General features: G+C 39.8%; 2 protein-coding genes across 2 annotated transcripts in view; one reads left to right on the top strand and one right to left on the bottom strand.

Annotated features, from left to right (window-relative positions):
* Window positions 1-1,239: 1,239 nt before the first annotated feature.
* Window positions 1,240-9,495, bottom strand: LOC140232332 (aminoacyl tRNA synthase complex-interacting multifunctional protein 2-like). The gene is made up of 4 exons (XM_072312464.1): window positions 9,343-9,495; window positions 7,253-7,414; window positions 5,869-6,106; window positions 1,240-5,009 (listed from the first exon to the last, which is right to left on the bottom strand). Exons 1-4 carry the CDS (start codon window positions 9,478-9,480, stop codon window positions 4,612-4,614), a joined length of 936 nt encoding a protein of 311 aa, XP_072168565.1. The 5' UTR covers window positions 9,481-9,495; the 3' UTR covers window positions 1,240-4,611.
* Window positions 9,496-16,244: 6,749 nt separating this feature from the next.
* Window positions 16,245-24,316, top strand: part of LOC140231489 (nucleosome-remodeling factor subunit BPTF-like) — a 31,350-nt gene continuing 23,278 nt past the window's right edge. The window contains exons 1-3 of the mRNA XM_072311619.1: window positions 16,245-17,694; window positions 19,864-20,069; window positions 21,562-22,751. Of these exons, the coding sequence (XP_072167720.1) occupies window positions 16,307-17,694; window positions 19,864-20,069; window positions 21,562-22,751 (2,784 nt within the window). The 5' untranslated portion in view covers window positions 16,245-16,306. The remainder of the gene's footprint in view (window positions 17,695-19,863; window positions 20,070-21,561; window positions 22,752-24,316) is intronic.

Here is a 24,316-nt window from a genome sequence, read left to right on the forward strand (position 1 = left end):
AATATTTTACAGCATCATTGTACATCATCTATGGCACTACATGTATAACCATGAAACAAATACTGTTGAAGTCAGGAGTTAAAACAATCTGCATAGTAATCAACCAGCAGGTTGTGATAAATGTTACATCCACAGTAACGGCCAGAAACCAATCTTCTTTCTCTATCAACCACAAAACATCTTAAGCATCAAGGTGCCTTTTTGTTACATAAAACTCTTGATCACTTCACCTTATCAGATGTTCTTTACACATATGTACTAGCACTACTTCTGAAATATGAATCTGTCTGCTATACCCATGACTTGTGCACAGTTTGTTGAAACGGAGTAGAGTAGAGGTTATCATTGATCAAGTTAATGCACATTGTAGTAACTGGTCTAAGATCCGAGGTGGACAGATGTTCATGCACACAAGATTTGTCAGATCACTGTGCATGTACTCTCCTTTGTTTACACTTGTGTCTCATATTGCCTTGTCTAGGTTTGTTTTAACCTATCACATTCTTCATCCCAATATTGTAATATACCAATACATGTATTAGTTACATGATCTCTTTGAGCTTTTCTAATGATTGTTAGACTGGCAGGTGTCTATATGTGATGGTAATTTCATCAGTTACTGGGTTTTATGTTTTAGATTGTTTACCAACAGGTACAATTTATTTACGACAGCTTGGTAAATATTTCTGGTGTCCATCATGATGGTATGACATGCGAGTTAACAGATTCATGTTGGTTTATATTTCCATGGAGTTTTCCTGTAACATTTTGTGTTGTTGCCATGGATTCTTACAATAATGTATAAATACCAGTGTGTATGGGATAATACCTCTGGTTTGTGACATATATTTTGATTTGTGTGCAGTACTGTTTGACAGCTAGCGTAAAATCCTCAAAAATTCACCACTGGCAAGTACATGTATCCTTTGTTCTCAAAGAGAAATACATACATTGTATGTATTATGTGCATCATTATGTGAATATGAAAATCATGTATTGTTTTCACTGTGTTTTCTTCATGCTGGAATTATTAAGTGTATTTTTTCAAGTTATTCATATCCCAATTGAAGAGCAGCAACAGAATGATATCATTAATGTTTCAGACTGCTTTTGTATACATTGTAGTTTAACCAGTTCAAAACAAAGAGTGAAAGAATGTGGAAGCATCACTCATTGCATTTCATTCAAAGACAACTATACACAAAGAAATAAATTCAGAACACAGTACATCAACAGGAGTTCTGAAGGTCACTTTATTAATTTGTAATTTGTTGACATGATAAATCTGCTCCAAGTACAAATCGTCTTCCTCATAGGAAGCTGCATAACAGCCAAGGGGAGTTTGGGAGATATTGAGAGAAGAAGCAAACAACAGGCCTACAGATGAAAAGATGGCAGAAGATTGAGAAGTTTAAAGGGATAGTACAGTATTGGTGGAGATGAGAATTGGGCTTTTAACCTTTTGCGAGATACCAAGAAAGTACTTATGGTATAGTACAGAGCATACCATTTTAAGAAGAATTCAAAGTTTTATTTCATGAAAATCGGGTTTGGAATGACTGAAACATCCAAAAACAAAGTAAAACAAAGCGACTGTAATAAAGTGTGGGTCCCACACTTTATTAGAATTGCTCTTTTTTGGATATCTCAGCCATTTGAAAACCAATTTTCATCAAATAAACGTTGAATTCGTCATAGAATTACATGCTCTTTCATATTTCATAAGAGGTTTCTCCTCATCTCACCAAAAAATGTTAGAAACCTGAAATTAGGTCTCAACCAAAACTGTACGATCCCTTTAAGATCCTAGTTGGAGTGGGAAGTTTCGTGGGAAATGGAAGTTTGCCGTCCCACTGGCGATCTTAAACTTCTTTATCTTTTGCCAGTCTGACTGTGCCAAATGTGTGAAAGGGCTTGGTTATTTTCATTAAAGACTGAAAACCACATGAATTTTAGTTCAGCAGCAACTATCATGGTAGCACAAAAAAAAAAAAAAAAAAAATATTTGAAACAGATTTGCTGCTACCATAATATTGTAATTCATTGTTAAAATAACTGTAGGTCATTCGTGAAAATAGCAGAGATCGAAGAGTAAACAAAGTTATTCTATCCGAGATACCAGGCAAAAACAAAAGACATTTATAAGTTACCAGTAAGTCTTATTCTTGACCACTTTATATAAAGCCATCATACCATCAACCCAACTAGTCTACAAATATAATCACAAACAATCCAGTGTTATTCACACATTGCATTCATAACTAAATAAAAGCCAAATTTATCTAGTAGAAAAGTACATTACAGCTACACTTCGGCAAACTATCACACATGCTTCTGGAAAGGCAGTATGTCTACAGTACAACGTATTGTTACAGTATTACTCCCAGCACAGTACACAAGTATCTATCTGTGCCATCTAAGACTACCTGGGGTCAATACACTTAGCCAAGTGTCTGCTTTGTGTGCGACATCCATGTAATGCTACTGGAAGACGGCAAATGGTATTAGAATAGCAGATGCCTCCTAGTTACAGCAAGAAGAAAAATGAGAGTGTGATCCTGGGTTATGATAAAATGTTGATGTAACAAAATAAAACTGCCAGTCTGGAGGACTTTGTTATAATGGGTATCCACTGAGCTAACAATTCCATACTACATCTCTAAAATAAAACCAATGTATATCAACAGGATTACAAACCTTTCCAGTGAGTCCCTGTTCTACAAGAGATACTGTAAATGACTTATATAGTGCTACAAATGTGAGCAAAGAATTGGGAGAAAAAAAATAGGCACAAAACATGTAATTCACTCCTCTTTAGACTATGCATTTCAATTTTCCATTTATTTTGATCAAGTACAGGAGTGCTGGAGGCATTATGTAGCTATGTGTTAAGTTGTACATATCCATCCCTTTAAAACACAATGACTTGAAAACTAACGGCAGTATCAAGGCATGACCACACAAAAATGACCTAACTAGATAAAGGTTTTTGGCATCAAATATCAAAAGGGCATGTGCAATTATGAATGTTCCTCATTTTCATAATTACATAGCTCAGATGAAAATGAATCAAAGGTGGTACAATGTAAAGGGAAAAGCCATGATGCACCAGTCATCTTAACATCTATAAAATATGGGCGTGAGTAGTGAAGACTGAAGTCAAATTCTGAATGTCTTTAATTTCTTGCTGCTCAAGAAATCTTTGACAAAATTCACACACATTTGAAATTTGAAACCATGACAGGATTTTGGATTGCACACACTCTCTATGAATACAGCCACTTAAGAATAATACCAACTTGTGACCATATACATGTAGTTCTACAGCAATATTCGGCTAATGTTCCAAGAATGAGCAAACAGGACGATCCTAGTAATGGGATCTCAACATCACTCCAGGGAACAGATGCTGAACAGGGTTGTGTGTGTGTGTGTATGTGTGTAATCTTTGTATTTGAATATGCTGTATCACGAACAGTCTGCCTTTTTGTGAGGGACTTACAGGTATAACCTGTTGAGGACGAGCTGATTTTGCCATGGCACACATTTTCTGTAGACATCTGCCTGAGTATACTTGGGACTAGTCTTCAATGGGTTAAGTAGCCCTACACAGCTACGAGGAATATGTTAAAATCCTTTTCCCTTCACTTCACATCACTGATTGACAACCCTATCTCTTCTCTACAGTGTTAGTTATTTACCCATGTCATTTCTTCAAGTACAGTACAACCTCGGTTATCTGGCCATGGCAGGACTAGCAGCCATCCAGAAGAGTTGTGTTGCCAGATTAAGCGAGATTCACTCAAGCACAACACTTTCTAGCAGGTTGTGTTGGGCATGTACACAAGAAATAATCAATTCACTATTGCTGTGTTCGATTTACATGGTAGATGAATGCTTCATAATTCAGATTATGTTATAATGAAATACAGCGCAATTGTGTTATAAAGAACATAGTTCTAATGAAATTCCAGTAACAACATAATACAAATTTGGGCCGCAACATTATATTCCTTTTTTTATTCTCTATTTGTTCAGTCATAACGAAATTTCAATATATAGCGAAAGAAAATTGCCAGTCCCACGGACTTCGTTATATCGGGAGTCCACTGTACAAGTAAAAATGCTAATACTTGTGTGTCTTTGTTCCTTTGAATTTGCAGACACGCAATAATCAAGCCTGGTGGGTATTCTTTCATTCTCCCATCTCTCCTATTACACCATCAGATGAGCAGCATACTTTTCTTTCTAGCAACAGTATCTCGGTTCATATCACGTTGATTGGCATTTGACAAAACAAAACAAAAATCAATTAGAATAACTCATCCAAAAAATGGCCTGACAATGGAGGCAAGCAGTTTCAGCAGAAGAGTAGGAGAAAAATACTCTTAAAATCATATTTTTCACATTCATATCACTTTTGTGCAATGAACATTAGAGTATTGTCTCTAAATAGAACACACAGAGGTCAGCACCCTTTGTCAGTAGACTATCAGACTGATACAATCTTCTACACTAACGGGTTCTTAGCATTCCTGTATACAGTTTCTGTCTGTACTGATCAGCAAGCAAACTGGTGATTGACACCAAACCATCTGCATCACCTGCACATCATGCTACAGAGCTAACAGCAGTTCTGAATTGAGATTGGGCCGCGCATGCTTTGAGCCACTTCTGGACATTGGAGGGAGCCCCGCTGTTTTGCCCTGTCTGGTGTAGGGCACTCCAAACCGCGATGTCGGCAATCGTTGGGGATTCCCCAACCAGCCATGTGCGCTTTCCAAGAGTTGAATTCAGCGTCCGCACGGCGGCTGCCTTCTCCTTGGAACTGCCGTTGAGGATGGTGGAACTGGTGAGATCCAGGAAGCCGTCGATGCTGGTGACCGCGGTGATGTCCGCAGCGTCATAGGCTGGGGTCAAGAGTCGTGACAGGTAGCGGAGGATGTTGACCTCTCCCTGAATAGGGGTCTGACTACTGGCCTTGACCTTCATCTCTGGACCATGGGTGACTGGTCAAGCACATTAGTAATAAAAGAAATGAAACCATTACGACTTCACTCAACAGTACATGAGAGCCCATAAATGGAAGTGTGATTTGGGATCCTGTACTACAATGTGATTAAGTATAAAATTGTGGGGTCAGAAAGACCATAAAATGAGCACAATTACATGACACATGCGAGAACCTTCTTTATATTGTGAAATCACTGCAATATAAACTGATTATCTTGTGGGAGAACCTACTAAAAAATTAATAACATAAGAAATTGACAGAAATCACTCATGAAAAAAAGCTATCTTTCAACAAGAATCATATTTTTGCTTTTCTTATAATGAAATAGACGAAAATGTCTTTATCTAGAATTTAGATCTTTATGTAAACATGGGCATTAATAGATGTCCCTATACATACCCTCCATATCTTTCAAAATGTGTACAGATTAAAAGACAGTTCATAAAATAGTCTGCTTTTGCTGTATTAAGCCTTTATAGACCGATCCGACCTGACAGCAAAATCCGGCATCACGGCAGTGTCCTATGTGCACATGCATAGAAAATGCATGATTGATATCATAGCTCCTGGCTCGCACCCGCTGCAACGCATATCATGCATTCAGCATACATGTGCGCAACTGGTACACGGCAATGAATAACGGGTGTTTTGTCAAGTCGGATCGGTTTATACATACACTGTAACTGACTGAAAAAATCATCTTTATTCCTCACAGTTCTTTGTCATCTCTTCACTTTTTTTTTTTTCAATTCAGACATATTTTCCCCCCATAATTCAAAATTCTATATCAAACACATTCTATCGTTTCAGACATACTTGAAGGAACAGGGAGAGTTGTAATCGAACTAGCTCACCATTTTTCCAGATCAGTGTAAGAGACAACTGGTTGTCCCCCCTATTGCTGGCTGCATGAATGCCATTCTCTTCAAAGTATCTGAGCAGCTTCTCTGGGACTGACGAGACAGAGGAGTGTGCATGAACCCTGGTCATGCATCGATACTGCTGCTTCAGTAGCTCGTAGAGAACCAGCAGTGAATAGGGTGGGTTGTTGGGATTGGCATAGATGACCACATCACAAAGACACTCAGAGCTCTGTGAAAATTGACAAAAATTTACCAATTCATGGTAACAAAGCTTCTACGGAATTATGACAAAAATACTCAGAAAAAAACTTAAATCCTTACTATTCAATCACAGGACCAAAAGTTAGGTCCCCTCTATGACCCGACAATGGTCAAGATAATATCTCCAATGCAATTCTCTCATTGCTGTAACCATCATGTCTACACTTATGATAAATCAAAACAGAATTACTAGTCATAATTAGATAGATTTCATGGGAGTAACAGTATCATACTATTCATACATACATTTATTTAAAATCACAAATATCAAGAAGCACTCCATTTACTTCTTCCTTACTGAAATATACACTTCATCTCTTTCTGCAATCTTCTCTTACCACTTTGTGAGTAAGAATAAACTTGTGATTCATCCAAATTCCAATTCCTTCTGCAGCCAAAAAAAAAATGGTGGTACAGTTGAACCTCTATTATCCGGCCTCCCTTTATCCGGATCTCTCTATTATCCGGACGCAATCTCGCCGTGATTTTTTTAAAATAATTACGGGAAGAAAGGGGAATTCCCAACTCCTTGAGAACTCCTACCCAAACACACATGAATTACATATTACTTCCAATATGATTAACATACATTGCATCAAATTTCCTTCCAAATTGCTTACCTTCAGACATTTCAACATCCCGAAACATCCCCAAATGTAACAATGAAAAGGTTGCAGTATACACATTACTACATGTGGTACTACAATGAGCTACATCAGTACATGTGTATGTATATGTACATGTATAAAGCATTGAGTCTCCCGTATCCGGCCAAATCCCTTATCCGGATGAGCCCCGGTCCCGACTTGTCCGGATACGAGAGGTTCAACTGTATTCACCAATGATCATACTCCTAAAGTGTCAATGGGCCCTGGGGCTCCTTTAATTCCTTGAGACATTACAAAACAGAACTCCACGGTGCACAATGTTAAATAATACAACAGTGCATCTGATACAGGCAAAGGCATCTTTCAATCTCAATACTTGGAAGTACAACTCAGCAAAAGGACCCAAAGGCATGCGAGATCTCACAAGATTGAGAAGCCTTTAAAGAGGAAGCAAGCCCGAGACTCACAATTAGAAAGAAGCATACAATGTATTTTCATTATCTTACCAGTTTGGAAGGTCCCCCAGAAGAAACAGCTGCAGCTGCAACTTGCACATTTGCACCAGGTTGGATCTTGGTTGACAAAGCTGCAACTTGGGTCTTCAGAGATTCCAGCTCAGTCAGAATACTTTCTTGCCTTTGCTCCAATGCAGCAAGTGCAGGATCAATCTTTTCACATAAAAAGAGGGACACAAAAATGATATTTAATAATCACAAGAGGCTTTTAATACATCATAAATGCATATGGTGCAAAAGCTCAAGAAACTAAAAGGGTGTGACTTAGACAATCCCAAAATAAGTGATTTATCAAAGTTACTAGGCTTTACCATGATTTGGATTGATTATGATGATGTGCTGCCCTCACAAATTACTCAATCAATTATGATTAAACTCTTATCAAATTTCTAGCTATCAGATGGTTGTCACGGGCGCACGGATCCAGGAATTCCGTAAAGTTGAGGCGCCTTTACAAAATTAAAGGGGGGCGCACATCCCCCCCCCCCCATTTTTTGCATTTGATTTCTTTTGTTTTAACAAAAAATAAAGAGGGGGCCCGCACCCTGTGCCACCCCCCCCCCCCCCACATCTGCCACTGGTTGTGGAATATATTTCTGTGCACTCCCATTATATTTTTAATGAAAATGGTTAGAATGAAATTCTTGTTACAACAAAATCAAAATTCAGGACCCAAATCCAGTTACACATTTTGTATTTTTTCAATGTAACAAAAGAAAACCACCAATAAATACCTGCCTCAGCTAACAAATAACATTAACAATTCAATATGTAACGACTAAACTTTGACAGTATTGCCACATCACCATATCATCAGCCAGCAAAGTCAAACACAAAACCTTGCCAAGATGGCAGAGGTCTAACTACACGCAGCCGCTGTCGCGAAGCGACGCGGCTGCACCTCTATTCCTTCGCAGACGTTGTCATTTTTCAGTGTGGTTGTGTGACTCCTTCATGAATATCTTTATTAATCGTGGAAAACTAAAATACAAGGAATTATCGTAATCTATGATAATCATTCAATAATCGGTATGCGATTTTTTGTTTAATTACGTCAAATACTCACCGAAATCTGTGGCTGAAATCAGGTCTGTAAACGTCCTTATTGCTTCACTCCTCATCTGCGTGTTATTTGAATGGCATTCACTCTCGTATACTACAACGTACAACGTAGGTAGTCGGAGAGGCGCCCTCTAGCTTACAGACCTGATTTCAGCCACAGATTTCGGTGAGTTTTTGACGTAATTAAACAAAAAATCGCATACCGATTATTGAATGATTATCATAGATTACGATAATTCCTTGTATTTTAGTTTTCCACGATTAATAAAGATATTCATGAAGGAGTCGCACAACCACACTGAAAAATGACAACGTCTGCGAAGGAATGGAGGTGCAGCCGCTGTCGCTACAGCGGCTGCGTGTAGCTAGCAGAGGTCTAACGTTAGCTAGGTAGGACAGAGTCACAATTAGCAACAGCACGCAATCTAGCTGGGATCCTCTTGACCAAGGCCCAGGGATTATCGTTTGAGGTAACTGCGAAGAAATACAGCCCAAACACCGAAAACTGTGTACAAGGAGCGCCCCAGGGTTACGTTTATTAACAGATTATGGGTGCATTTAACAGAGAAGATTGTAACTCATTTCTAACTGCACCGACACCACCACAGCACAGGGCTTGTAAAAATAATTTATCGGTAGGACACTCCTCAGGCTCAGCATTTCCTGCATCATTTCCTTTGCGACACCAGTAACTTCACACCCTTGCTTGGCTTTATTGTTCATCAGCTATTTTAGATGTCTAAAATCTTCAGGAGTTTCGTGAAGGTGTTGCACGAGTTCAACTTTTAAATAGGCAATCATGCACTTTACAGCAAGACTTGGATATAAACCGCCTGCCTATGCCGATAGGCAGTCCTCTTCCTCCACTGCCACCAACACTGCACTATGTCACTAGCACTAGCACTGCACTGCCCGAATATCTAACATCTTTACATGTAGTGTACGGTGTAGAAATGTATTCTAGGTAGGCCCTAGTTAGAGGTTCTATAGAACGAGAGTGAAGAAAAAGTAGAACTCACCTCGCCCTCTGGTCCTGACGAAGTATTCCCTCCATCATGGATATTTGCCATTTTGAACATACAATCAGGGAGATCGAGTTTCGCGTTTGAAAAATCATACACTGGGTCCAATTTGAACATTCCTTTCGTAGTGCTCATGCTTTTGGATTTGTCTCGGAGCTAGTAGTAGGAGTAGAGGTAGTAGACATGCATACAGATATACACAGACAGAGAGAGCCCGGCGGCGGGTGCACACACGACGTTGACAAGCCGTGGGATGGACTAACGGTGAATGCGCTGCATATGCAGCGGTGGGGTCGGTCATCTATGCTACATGTGCGTGCAAGGTGCCAAGCCACGTTGACTTTTCTTTCGCATGTGTACATGTAAGCGCGAGCGCTAGCCGGCTGCGCTGCGCTATTGCATCATGGAAACATCTACCGCGACTCTACAGGGATGCTTATGGAAAGCAGCTAATGCCAAAAGATTGCTTGCACATAACATAACATAATTCAGCAAGATGCGACCGATGTCCGCTGTAACACAAATGAAGCAAAGAAACAAAAGTTGAGAAACTCATTCCGACAATGACAAATCAAGTCTTTATTGTTTATACAGTTTCGGCAATGGTGGGATAGTAAAAACTGGTCAGCTATTTGCTGTCTGTCCATTATCCGAGGTACATCAACTCCTACTTATATTAAATAATTTAATTTTGTACAAAATGGTGACAGCTTCCTGATTGGCTATTGGGTCTGCATGTAAAGTGCTATACTGCTAATCGATACTTATTGCAACCACACTTTTTCTCTTTCCTCGGATTTGATTTTCTGACTGTAGTATATAACGATCGTTTGTAAAGTTGTCATCACAGAATGATGTAAGATATTTCAAGTATCCGATACACTGTACTCAGTTTGCCTATAAAAGAGCGTGTATTTTGAAAAAAAAAAAGAGTCAACAACCCACAATTGTTCATGAAACAGTGTCAGGTAAACCGGATACATTTGTACAGACATCTAACTTAACAGATAAAATCGACCACATATAGGACGAAAGGATCGACACACCTCACACATCTTTTGAATTTATTGTAGTCACCATCACCATCATCACTGTCTACACAGTTGCACGTGGAACTGCTCCCTCACTACAATCGTCGGTAGCTGTTATTCTTCCTCATCTTCTTCTGCCGTATCTCACAGTATCAATTTAACTGGGGGGGGGGGGGGGATATAGCCAAGCTGCGGATCCTGTTCAGAGCAGCATCACTTGGATGAGAAAGTTCTGTAAGCCCTCCTGGGAACTTCCACAAGGAGCTGCTTGATAATTCTTCAAACCATTCGAGTAGCATGTGGTTATCAAACTCATCTCTGATTCTCGCTTTGCCACAAACTCCTCTCAGGGTACTGATCGATCATTTCTTGCCCATCCTTTTTTTTTAATCAACTTCCACTAGACCTTTGAAATCTGCTCTCTCTTAATACACACTAGTAATTACTACAAGGTTTTTACGTTTTTACAAAGGTGATTGTATTGACCGAATTTCTCTATTTCATTCTGTTAGTTTAGGAATTTAAGAATTCATGAGACCAATTCAAGAACCGATAGTGAAGTTTTCCTTTTTTTTTCAAACAACAATTCAAACATCAGCCATTTTTATTTCCCCTTTTATTAGCCTTTTGCAAAGGCAGCTCGCAATAATTTGTGGACTAGCTCATTCTACGTTCGCTGACAAGGGCGCCGGAAGCGGGGGGGGGGGGGGCAGGGGTGGCACCACTGATCTCCCCTCTAGAGGGGAAATCAGCAGAGACTCCAACTCTCCCGCTTTCGACTGGAGATCTCCCGCCGAAAGCCCTTTTTTGCAAAATCTCCCGTTCTCCCGCTTGAGATTTAATTTCTCCCGCCCTGGCTCTGTGTCTCCCGTTGGAAAGGATTTCTTACTTATTACCATCGTATGTTGAAAAATAAGCCTTTGATAGCACAAGAGAGCATCTAGAACCCTAGAGCTGGACCCCGGCCACAAGGAACTTCGCGCTTTGCGCACATCATCTTGGAGTCTCCCGTTTTCTAGGAGTTTCAGGCGGGAGAATCTCCAGATCAGAAGGTGCTTGCGGTTTGGAGTCTCTGAATCAGTGGGTGGCACTTGCCCCCCCCCCCAACAAAATATTGGGGGGGGGGGGCAAAACGAGTTTTTGCCCCCCCCCCCCCAAGTGCCCCCTGTAACAAATAATTAATCACTGATTTAAAGACCAAAATGAACAATAAAGGCACATTTCTTGTCTAAATGTCTAAATTAAATTAAATTAAATTAAATTAAATTAAAGGCACATTTCTTGTCTAAATGTCTAAAATAAATCTTGTCTAAATTTTCGCCCCTAGCGGGTCGAAAATTATAATACACTAACAACATACATTATTGTATCTATACACTAATAGTAACTTATGAGTAAATTTAGTGTATAGATGGTAGCCTCGTGTCCTCGAGTGTGCCCGCTGAAACATACCTTTAGTAAACCTTACATTTTTCATTTTTTTTTCTTTGCTTTCTAGCAGTATAGAATATTTTTATTGTTCGAACGATGCGATCACGTTCAAGCTTTTACTGAGTACATTTCAGATAAATTGCAAAGTGAAAGTGGCTCGCTCGTTCTGCCCGTACTTACAGTAAAATGAAAAGTTTTCATAAGTTGTTATCATAGTCCTTGGCAGTGATTTATTTTACTACGTTTAATTCCTCAGAAATTTGATTTAAAATGCTTTATAAAAGCGACTTTTATACTCTGTTTTTACAAAAAGTCCCTACCGTGGGAGGGGGTATCCCCCTCCCACATCCTCCTCCGCTCGGTCGCTTCGCCCCTCGACGAGGATCTCACACCATCACATACTATACTATAGTCCTTCCAACTGATTTTTTTCAATATGTTAATTTCCTAGAAATTTGCTTTTAAATGTTCTATAAACGCGACTTATACTCTGTTTTTACAAAAAGTCCCTACCGTGGGAGGGGGTATCCCCCCCCCCCTCCCACACCCTCCCCCCGCTCGGTCGCTTCGCTCCTTCGCCGAGGATCTCGCACCATCACATTATTAATATATATATGTTATGATCATAGTCCTTCCAAGTGATTTGTTCAATAATAATATTAAATTGATTCCCTAGAAATTTGCTTCAAATTCTCTATAAACGCGACTTTTATACTCTGTTTTTACAAAAAGTCCCTACCAAGGGAGGGGATATCCCCCTCCACACCCTCCCCCCGCTCGGTCGCTTCGCTCCCTCGCCGAGGATCTCGCACCATCGCATTATTAATGTACTCCCGTATGTTATGATCATAGTCCTTCCAACTGACTTTTTCAATATGTTAATTCCCTAGAAATTTGCTTAAAATTATCTATAAACGCGACTTTTATACTCTGTTTTTACAAAAAGTCCCTAATCCCCCCTCCCACACCCTTCCCCCGCTCGGTCGCTTCGCTCCCTCGCCGAGGATCTCACACCATCATATTATTATGTTGTCCCGTATAATCATAGTCTTCGCACTGATTATTTTTCACTATGTATAATTCCTTAGAAATTTGCTTTTAAATGGTAAAAGCTCCTTACAGTGGAGGGGGGGGGGGCAAAAGGTTACCTTTTTACTGACCTATTATATCAGATTGATAACTATCTAATTTCGCCAAACATCTTATGAGATATCTTTCTTTCTCTCTCTCTCTCTCTCCCTTGCTGAGTGAATAAAACCATGATAATCATGACAGGTATGAGAAAGTGATTCCAATAGCACGTATGATACCGTGACTAAGAAGAAAGAAAAACATTTAATAATAGAATAATAAAGTCATTGGAATGATATGAAAATGGCAGTTTTTTAAGTGTGAAGGTTTCAAATATGCCACATAGGCCTGCATTATTCTCTAACTTCACAAAGTCAAACATATTTGATTTTTTTTTTTTTTGCACTGAAGCGTAAACACGATTCTCCATGACACCTACTGTATATTCATGAGAAATTTATATTTAGCATATAGGTGAACCTAGTTTGGGCCACCAAAAACACATAATTTCAAAAAATATTGCGCCCCAACATTTATTTCTGGAGGCCCGGGGCCACTGGTAATGCTGAACCTTAAGCTACATGTATTTCACTTAGATTTTAGCAAGTTCCCCCTCAAAGGTAAAATTACCGTGTCAGCAAGCCATGGCTAAGACTGAATTTTAAAGGGTCATTGCCATACCCCAATTGGCAGACAAACAAAGCAAGTGATAAATATCAATATATGAGATAACTATCAATATTTTACCTGTATGTACACTCTAAAAAATAACACAAATGTTGAATTAGCATTTAAAAGGGCCGAGGAGTGACAACATTTTCAAAGTGTTGGTTTTCCTGCTAGATTCAACATTTAAAATGTTATTTTAACAGTTGGATGCAACACTTCAAAAAATGCTGTCACTCCTCGGCCCTTTTAAATGTTGATTCAACATTTGCGTTTTTAGAGTGTGTAGTATGTAATAACTATCTATTGATAGTTATCACATACTATCGTGTATAGTTATAGTTATCAATATATTGATAGTTATCAAAGCAAGTGATAACTATCAATATATTGATAACTATAAATATTTTACCTTATGTAGTATGTGTACGTACATAGGCCTATTGTTTGTTGGTTTATTGTCTTATTATTTTTTGTGATACTGTTGTAACGTGACACAATATGCACTCTGTTCTATAGCGCCTTGAGTATCTTTTTTAGGTAGAAATGTGCGCTTTATAATAGTCTCACTATTATTATTATTATTATGGTGAATCGATATATGACTACAAAGTAGAAATGCAAAAAAAAAAAAAGAAATACTGACGACATACGGATCTGTGCATAACCTGTGTATATCAATCGACAGTAAAATATAAAACAATGAAGGCCTCATCATTGTTTTATTGACATGATTTTGTACAAATAAACCTAAAGCATGACAAACAAAACAAGAAAAGGAGGAAGGGCAACAAAAGACCCCCCCCCCTCCACACACACGCAAACACACACACACACACACATGAACACACATATAAACACAAACGACCGAAATAAATAAAATATCGGGGGCGGATCCGGGGATTCCGTAAAGGTCGGGCAAAAAAAAAGAAAAAGAAAAAAAGATATACAAATTTCTGATGCTACTTCCCGGTTTCATTTCATTTTCTTCTTTTTTCTTTTATTTTAACGTAAAATACAGAGGAGCCCTCTGGATCCGCAACTGAATCCTACTTACCTCAGAGTGTTGAAATCTTAAAGGACAAGTTCACCTTCATAAACATAAGGATTGAGAGAATGCAGCAATAGAGCAGGCAGTGAAAGTTTGAGGAAAATTGGACTATCGATGCAAAAGTTATGACTTTTTAAAATGTTTGTGTTGGAACCGCTGGATGAGGAGACTACTAAGGCTGGTATATTTTCACTTTTTCGCATAATAAAAGAGCATTTGACTTGCCTCTTTCTAAGGGCAATGGGAATAATATTACCCATAACATATGTCAGTAACGAGTCAAAGAAATGTGTACTTTTTTCCAAAAGATGAAATTTTGTGAAATTATTTTTATTTTCCTTATATTGTTGTACGCATGTGACATCATACATTGCAGTAGTCTTCTCATCCAGCGGTGACTGCACAAAAACTTCAAAAATTTATAACATTTGAACGGATTGTCCGATTTTCCTCAAACTTTCAATGATGTGTTCTACTAATATTGCTACATTCTCTCAATCCTTAAATGTTAATGAAGGTGAATTTGTCCTTTAACACACACACACACAAAAAAAATACAGTCAAACCAGGGAGGTGACTCTTACATCCAAACGCGTCTAACCCATGGGAGACGAAAAAGGTGGCCGTTTTAGATAGGTGGTTGCTATAGACAGTGTCCTTGACAGACTTTTTTCCTCGTAGGTGGAGATCTTTTACGGCACGTGGCCACCAAGGCTGGGGGTGTGCCACTTTTTTCTCTGCTCGATTTCACTAGCTTAATCATCACGCACTTCAAATTATCATTAATGTTAACAAAATAATTTCATTGTTTTTAATGTTATTTATTTGTCATTGGTTAAACTTCCCCAGCAATATCTTTCATTTGCGGTCCTTCCGCAGTGCATGCTGCAACACTAATATGGTTTAGATGGCCTTTCATATCGTTCAGATTCTGACTTGCCGAGTGATTGCGCCAGGTACGTACACGAAATACCGATTGTTCTCGTTGTACACTTGTATGCGATTGGCGCATGCGAGTGCGGCGCACTTACTGTTCTACTGCAAGACAGTGAATGATATAAACGCGCTTCTGATTGGTCTGTTTTCCGTCAAAATTTTTAGCGATTAAATTACAACTTGCATCGCTAATCTTTTTATTATTTGACACTTAAATGGATAAATCATCACGAACAGAATATTCTTGACTCATAGAATGATATTCTCTTCAAAACATAGTGACTTAGCATGATTTCGGTTGAAGTAACTTGTGTGGGAGACCTCCTATCACTCAGCTTTCAAACATGAAGGCTAGATAATTCATGCCAACATTTTTGACAATGTTCTAGTTTCCTTATCATGGAAAATTGCAGTCAATATTAGTTGTTAGTTCAGCTGATTCAAATGTGAGTGCCGTAATTAATGCCACAGGAACAATGGACGGGGAAACACCGTATGGAAGTCTTGCGAAAAAAAAGTTCAGAGCGAAGCGGATCCCCGGAGTTCTCGCTTGTGTATACTGTGCATGCTAACTATTGCGCTGCGGCGGCTCGTGTGAGGTAATAGGTCACGTGGTCAATAGCTCAGAAAATGGCGGACATCGCAGAAACTGCGTGCGATTCGTAAATAGAATGCCGATTTCGTGTTTCCTCGCGGTGCAAGTGGATCTGAAACCACGCTAAAGAGTGTGCAAGGTTACCAAGCACTCGGTAGCAGCCGCCAAGTGAATTTTAAAATGAGGCGAGGACGTGGGCGACGACCAAAATCGCTTGTCGATTCTCAGGATGAGTCGCCGACAAATGCAAAGAAATCTGTCGGAGGAGTTGGACGAGGAAGGGGAGGCCACAGCAACAACTCTAGTCCAGCCAGCTCCCGTTGCAGCACCCCCGTCAGTTTGGCCAGCAGCACCGGAGCATCTGGCCGAGGAAGATCGCCGAGATTGCGGGAGGCTGCCAGGCGAAGTCAGCGGCTTATCCAGGAGGTGATAGCGGCTCAGCACACTCCAGCAAAATCTAGCCCAGTATCTATTGGCAGGGGTAGAGGGAATGGAAGACCCAGAGGTAGACCACCTCAGAGCAAATCAAAACCAAAACCCAAGGTAGGAAAGGGCAGAGGGAAAAAAGGCAGACCAAAATATGAGAGTTCAGATGATGAAGATGAAAAAGACTATGATGATGAACTGCTTGTTTCATCCTCATCGGAAGAAGAGAGTAGTAATGAAAGCTCTGACTCTAATTCGTTTGGGGATGTTGACGATTTAGATGAAGACAGCGACAGTGATGGCAGCAGTGCAGCTAAAAAGAGACTATTGCTGTCTCGACCAAGCAGATCCCTAGCACTGCCTTTCCTTGAATACGAGGAAATTCCATCTCTTGAACTTCCACCCTCAAGTACAGATCTAATGCTTGATACTGAAGATATTTTGGAGGCCCTGTCTGTGTATGAGGTGCTTAGACATTTTAGCCACCAGCTTAGATTGTCTCCTTTTCGATTTGAGGACTTCTGTGCTGCACTTTGCAGTGAAGAACAATGTACGTTATTATCAGAAACTCATCAAGCACTTTTGTACACACTCATTAAAGAGGAAGAGAGTAGCGGGACAACTTTTGGGCCTCATGACCAACGCGACAGTGTGAATGTTCAGATTTTGTTTATGGACAGCATGACTTGGCCAGAAGTTGTGCGAGCATACGTAGAAAGTGACAAAGAATTCAGGAGTGCCCTTGCTGCACTGGAGGGTGAAAATTACCCCTTTTCACCAGTATCGGATAAACTGACAGTCCTACGTCTCCTGTGTGACCAGTTCTTGGCATCGAACAGAGTGCGTGAAGAAATCCTCAGTGAGGGAGCAATCACGTATGATGATCACTGTCGTTCTTGCCATAAACTTGGAGATCTCATTTGCTGTGAAACGTGCTCGGCTGTGTATCATCTTGAATGTGTTGATCTAGTAGAAGTCCCAGAGGATGACTGGCTGTGTACTGTGTGTCAACAGCACCGTGTTGCTGGTGTCTATGACTGCATCTCTGAGGTTGAGAAAAGTGGACTCCTCATCCGACAAGAGCCCCTCGGTTATGACCGACACGGCAGGAAATACTGGCACTTGTGTAGGAGATTATTTGTGTAAGTTGATGAGAGTCATGTACAGTGCACTCCTGTTCTACTAAACACAGTTATAGTGAAAGTCCGGCTACAGCAAAGTGAAAAGTTCAGGCCACAACATTCGCTCTGTTTTGGTTTTCTTTTTTGTTCTTTATATGGTTTGTTCACTTATAATGAAATTTCAATATAACACGAAAGAAAACTGCCGGTAATAAGGACTTCGTTATAACGGGAGTCCACTGTAGTGGTTGGGCTAAGTGTTTAAAGATCAATCATTGATTATGAATTTTGGAGCAATTTTCCCATAGGGACTTCATTATGTATCATTTACATGAATAGATACATACTCAGTAGCACTCATTAAACCTGCAACTTCAAGAGGTTTACCTACATGTATGTTTTGTGACATTCAATAGAGGTTCTATGAGAATCCAAAATAAATAATTAACAGTACAAAGGACTAAAGATTATTTGTGTTATTAAATTGAACATCTGTTAGGCTGATTGAATAATTTCAATACTGTTATTGTCTACGGCTCACTTGTGTATGGGAACACTGAAAAAAAAAAATAAATTACCCACTGTCTGACATGAGTGAAATACCTGTATTTTAGAGTTTGAAGACATACCGAGTTTGTATCTGTTAGAGCAGAAGTGTAGAGATAAAAGTGCTCAAAACGATATGTTCAAAGAAACAAAAAACATAATAATTAAGATTCATATATTCATATTTCCTTTTATTGTCCATTGAGGAAATTCCTTCTACTGGCATTTATACAAATGTGTAAAGGGAAGTATAGTAATCTTACTTCATTCATTCATTATATAGGGTAGCATGCTAACCCAATGAAGTGGCGAATGGCCCACTACACAATACCTACATAAGATCATCATCATGATAGGTTTGCATAGCCCTTTGAATGTTATTATAAGAAAGGAGAAGGAGAACCTTCCAAAATATCAGGTCGTAATACATGTATAAATTCAAAAAGCCATGCTGATTGCTGACTATATACCAGGTATTGATGAAATTGGTAAAAAGGTATATGTATGAATTCTTCTTTAGATATTTTCATCAACAGAGTTGCAACCAACATTCATGTGAGCACATGAGACTTCGCAAGTTGTGTCACAATCAAAATTCTCTCTATTGATCTTCAAAATTGCAGCTCATAATCATTTCAGCACACAAAGTAATTCAAAATTAGTTCTCTCCTCCCCGAGTATACAAAAGACTGGCTGAAGATTTGTTTCTTTGGATTACAGCTTGTTCACTGTGGCCAAATTATCAAAACTAATGCTGCATATAAGATACAAGTAGTCTAGATGTGAGATGCACCAGAGAGCATATAGAATTGGGGGGTAAGGCAGAAAACTTGCAGTGCCAGAAAAGCAGTTCGAGTACAGTGCACTCCCATTATGACAAACACGGTTATAACAAAATTCCGGTTACAACGAAGTAAAAATTCAGGTCGCAACCTTATCTACTCTATGTATTTTTATTGTTTACGTGATCGGTTATAGTGAAATTTTGATATAACGAAAGAAAACTGCCAGTCCTGAGGACTTCTTCATAAATGGGAGTCCACTGTAGAATTTGTTCATTTCCATCTGAGAAGATGGCTGGATAGCCCATATTCAGCTGTGTTAAGCTGGTCTTCCATGGGTCCAGTTGGATGTGAGGTGGGACCACTTCACTGGGTTAAACACCCTGCTCTTTGCGATGAATGAATGATCTTGTACGTGCATGAGTTGTTACTCTCTCATACACGGGACCTCCATTTTATGTCCTATCCGAGGGACAGAGTGTTTTGCCTCTTGCTAGAGGGGACGGTATGCTTACACACAACAGTGCTCAGTCCAGACTCGGGTTTGTGAGGCAGACGTGCTACTGACTGAGCCAACTCACCGCCCTTATAGAATAAATAATGGAATGTGTCTGGACTGACCACCAACCATGAATGTACATGTAGGAGTAAGTGCCTCTTGGCTAATCAAACGTATAGCGGAGAAGCACAATGATCAAATCAGATTATGATTACAGTCTTAAGAGGTATTATGCTGTTGTCATGAACATTTGACAAAAAGTAATGACAACAGTTTGTGTCTGTTCTTAAATGTACTATGGTTTCCTCAGAGCTGTATGAAATGTATTTCAAATTGGATTTCCTCTGCATTGACTTTTTCCAGGGAGGGTGAAAATGAAGTCTGGTACTACAGCACCAAGCCCCAACTGGAAGAACTCATGCATGCCCTAGATGCTAAAAAGTGGGAACTGGACCTGTTCCAAGCCCTCACTGACAGCATGCCCGATCTCCTCGACCAGATGCAAAGGACAGAGGAACTGACCAACAGTGCCCGAGGCAACCAGAAATCTGTACTGCAGAAAAGTGCCGGTAAGTTTTCCCTCTTGTAGCTGTAAAGAATATCTCATGTGTACTGTGTACTGTCTTTTTTTTCTGCATTAGTGCAATGAATTGTCACACTTGTGAAAACAAAACAAAACATTTGGCACTTCTAAGTTAAAGTGCAAAAAGAAATCGATGGGAATACTATAAGCTGTTAAATGTTATTTTCCCGAAGGATTAATTTAAATGAATTTATGAATCCTTTGGACCACAAATTTAACAACACAAAAAAATATCTCAAACTGACAGGCATTAGTGCTCTTATGATAACCTCGGTGTCAAAATCGCAAAAATGTTTCTGAACTCATTTGCGAAAATAACTGTAGGCGAAACAGCTTAAGTAGCTCTCAACTGCTTACAGTATGATGACATGAACCACATAAAAAAAAAAACACTGAATAATTAATGAATAATAATCACAATGTAAGGTCATGTATATCAGGAGTGGAATCCATTACATTGTTTTGGCTGTATAGAATGTATTTCTTGTTTATGTGTGGTCACAAGTGGACTTATACAGTTGATAAGAGTTTTCAGAGAAGTCCCTGATTTCTAACTCTTGGTGACAAGACATGATACAATTATTAGTCTCCAACTTGCACACCTGTATCCAAGTGCTTCATGTTCATGACAACAAGAGCGTTTGATGTTTTATATTTTGCTTATTAAATACGACATGTCACAGTTATGATGACATTGTTTATGTAGGTACAATTAATTGTCCGAGTCCTTCTTTTAAAGTATATTTTGATTGAAAGTGTGATAAAACCTAGATGTTTTGTAGTGTCTCTGTGTACACATAAGGTAGGGAGAACAATACAAGTATGTATGTTCACATTATTGGTACCGCAGAAATTTGCTTCAGCAAACTGTTGAAATGCAGGCATAATGGCAATTTTAAGTACACTTTATTCATTAGCACTATTCATGAATAATGCTGCTGAATTGTGCAATCCTATTGCAGGGGTCGCACTTAACTTTATTTTTAACTAGCCAGGCGGACCACTTAGAATCAATTTTGACACTGTAGCAATATTTTGGCTAGCCAGACGGACTAGTAACTTTAGAATTTTACGATTTTTAGCTAGTCCGACGTGATTTTGGGTGGCCAATGGCCAGCGGACCATCGCCAATTTCGAACCCTGCTATTGACATAGAAATTCTTGTACATCAAAGTAAAATTCAGGTCCAAATATTATTGTCAAAACAAATCTTTGTATATACTTCAATGTTTAGGTATAGAACAAAGAAAAAGAAAATTGCTGGTCCTGAGGGCTTCGTTATAACAGGAGTCACATGTATCTTAAGAAGCTGTGAGAGCACAATTTTTGTGCTTGGTTGTTGTGTTCTATTGAAGCAGACTTGTACCAACCACTGAGTTTTGCATGTGACGTAGGATGAATTATTCACAGTCAGAATACAGAGTGGTGTTCTCATTTGAAAGTAATCTTACATGTTTATTTCATGGTTGATTTTGCAGAGGAGCTGAGTATCGTCAAGGCAAAGCGGGAAGAGGCATTGCTGAGAGAACAGGAGGAGAAGCGTCGGCTGGAGGAAGAGGCTGCAATGGCCAAGGCACAGGAAGAGGCAGGAGTAAAGGAAGCTGAGACAGGGGAAGAAAAGATGGAGGTGGATGGGGGAGGTGATACAGCCACTGGTAGCCAGGAAGCAAAAGAGGCAGAAAGCCAAGAGACAGACAGCAGTGCTGTGAAAGATGCGAAAGAAGCAGACAGTTCTGAGAAAAGCGAAGAGAAAGAGGAGAAGCTTGATGGAGATGGAGAACAAAAGCCAAATGGTGATCAATCATCTCCTCCAGGAGAAGACAGTGGAGATCCCTCTAAAGAGCAGGATCTTGAGAAAAAGGAGGATGGTGAGAGTGAGGGCAAGGAAGGGGAAAGCAAAGGGGCGAGGGTAATGACGCGATCACGTAATCCAAACTACAAGCCACCACCTCCTAAAGCGACTCCCTATTTGACTTACACAACAAGCATTCCAACCCGCACCATCTCTACTGTAGCGTCCAGTAGATCCAAAGGGGATGACATGCTTGTCATCAACTCAAAGGGGGAGATTAATCGTGTTGGGAAGGGAGAAGACAGGAGTATCATTACGCGGAGCACATTGCGGCCTGAATCGCTCTTCAAACTTGGCATGGAAGGAACATACAAATCCTACAAGAATCAGTTTACGACCAACAGGCTCGCACTCAATAAGCCCCAGCATGCTGAGGAACGCGACCGCAAACGTTACTTGGTCAACAAGTTCACCCTGACGCCTGCTGCCGAATTCAAATGGCACGGCAGCACCCACGGAAACCGCATCCTGACCATCTCCACCCTCCGCCTCACCATCACGCAGCTGGAAAGCAACATCCCGAGATCCTTGATGCACACAAACTGGACTGTCCATCGCAGCAACTGGATCAAAGCAGTCCACATGTGCTCCAAACCCCATGCCTTTGCTCTGGCCCTTTCTGTTCTTGAATGTGCTGTCAAACCAGTGGTATTCAACACCTACTTTGCCGAAGGACTTGGGCACATTAGGATGCAGAGGACGTCTGCCCTGGAGAAGGAAGAGCGCAAGAAGGGGGACAGGAAGAAGAAGGATGATGATGATGAGGTCCAGTCCAACTACAGCTGGGTCAAGTACTGCTTTCCGATCAAGCATCAAGTAAGTTTGTGTGTGTGTGTGTATGAGTTCATCTTTGCCATTAATATTAATATATTTAACCCTAACTACGCCGGGCTATTCAGGTAGATGATAGAGCCGGGGGGGGGGGGCCTCCCAGGCCCCCCCTCCGGATCTCGGCCGTCGACCACGCGATCGCGATGAAAATTGGCACAAGCATTGCCTATGATGTAATCTAAAGTACCATGAAGTTAATTTTTTCAAAAATTATCATTTACACTAAATTATGCTAATTTATTCATAATGATGCATGAAATCAGACAATTTGGTATAAATCACTAAATAAAGCTCAAAACAGGCACATTTTTTGTGTAAATATTCTTTTTAGTGTCCTTAGCAAATGTAAGAGAAAAAAATTGCACAATCAGACAAAATTTCCTAAGTATTTTATTGTTTTTTGAATTTCTTATGTATTTCTTTGTTTTTTCGACTTAATGTTTGTCATTGTTTTTTCGATGAAATTTGTCCGTGACATTGTTCCGAACAAGAAAATGCGTTATTAATTGATTTTAATCAATAAAACCCCAAAATAATCATGCTTTTATGAAATTTGCCTGGAAACACAGTTTGCATTGAAATTGTACACAAATTCACGTTTTTGAGCAATTTTTGGTCTGACATGCACGTGCATATTTATACTTACTTCGGAACCCCACACCCGGGCATCGCAAATTTGGTGTCAAAAGATGCGGGAGACTCGAAAGAAAAAAGTCATGAAACGTCGCGGCGATAGCTTCTCGCGATAGCGATACATCACGCGAAACGTCGAGGGGGGGGGGCCTCGGAGGCCCCCCCCCCCCGGCCTAGTTAGGGTTAATATTAATCATACGGTCTTATTTACCCAGGGTATCCTCTCCAGTGTTGCCACTGCTGTATCAGAGGGCCCTGCCGTTATTATTACCCTAGCGTTGCCAGGTACCCATTAATACACCTGGGTCTAAGGTACATGGTGGGTAAAACTTCTTGTCCAAGGACGTAAGCACTAGGCGGGATTTGAACTGGGGTCCTCCGATCGGGAGTCAGGAGTTTTATCCACTATGCCACAGAGCCCCTCTTGTTGATGTGTCGTTCACATTTGTGATACCTGAAGATTAATTAATTCCAAGAAATCTGTAAATGTTGTGTTTTTTAGAAAAATTAAGGTAAATTGAGATACTTTTGATTCATTGATGTTGTTTTTGGGAAATGTAATGATTGCTAGAGCATAATTCAGAAATAACAACATTGTACTGACAAAACATTGTCAAACTGTTTATGTGCATAACCTGTACAACGCCCAAAACTAATGGTTTTCCATTCAAATTTGAACATTTCAATATTTATCAATGACTTTGGAAGAGTACGGTATCTAAGATTTGTGTGTGTGTGTGTGTGCATATTTTCTTTCTTTTTGGGGGGATGGAGGGTGAGGAGGGGTTGCAAAGAGATTTCAGTACACTTTTGTCTATACTAGTGAGTAATGGTCACTCTTGAATACCACTTTTTGATCAGATAAATCTATGCAATACCTGTTGTAACTTGAATGATTACAAAAATGATCCTGTCCA

The sequence above is a fragment of the Diadema setosum genome, chromosome 8 (genome assembly GCF_964275005.1).
Source record: "Diadema setosum chromosome 8, eeDiaSeto1, whole genome shotgun sequence".
Classification (NCBI taxonomy): domain Eukaryota; kingdom Metazoa; phylum Echinodermata; class Echinoidea; order Diadematoida; family Diadematidae; genus Diadema; species Diadema setosum.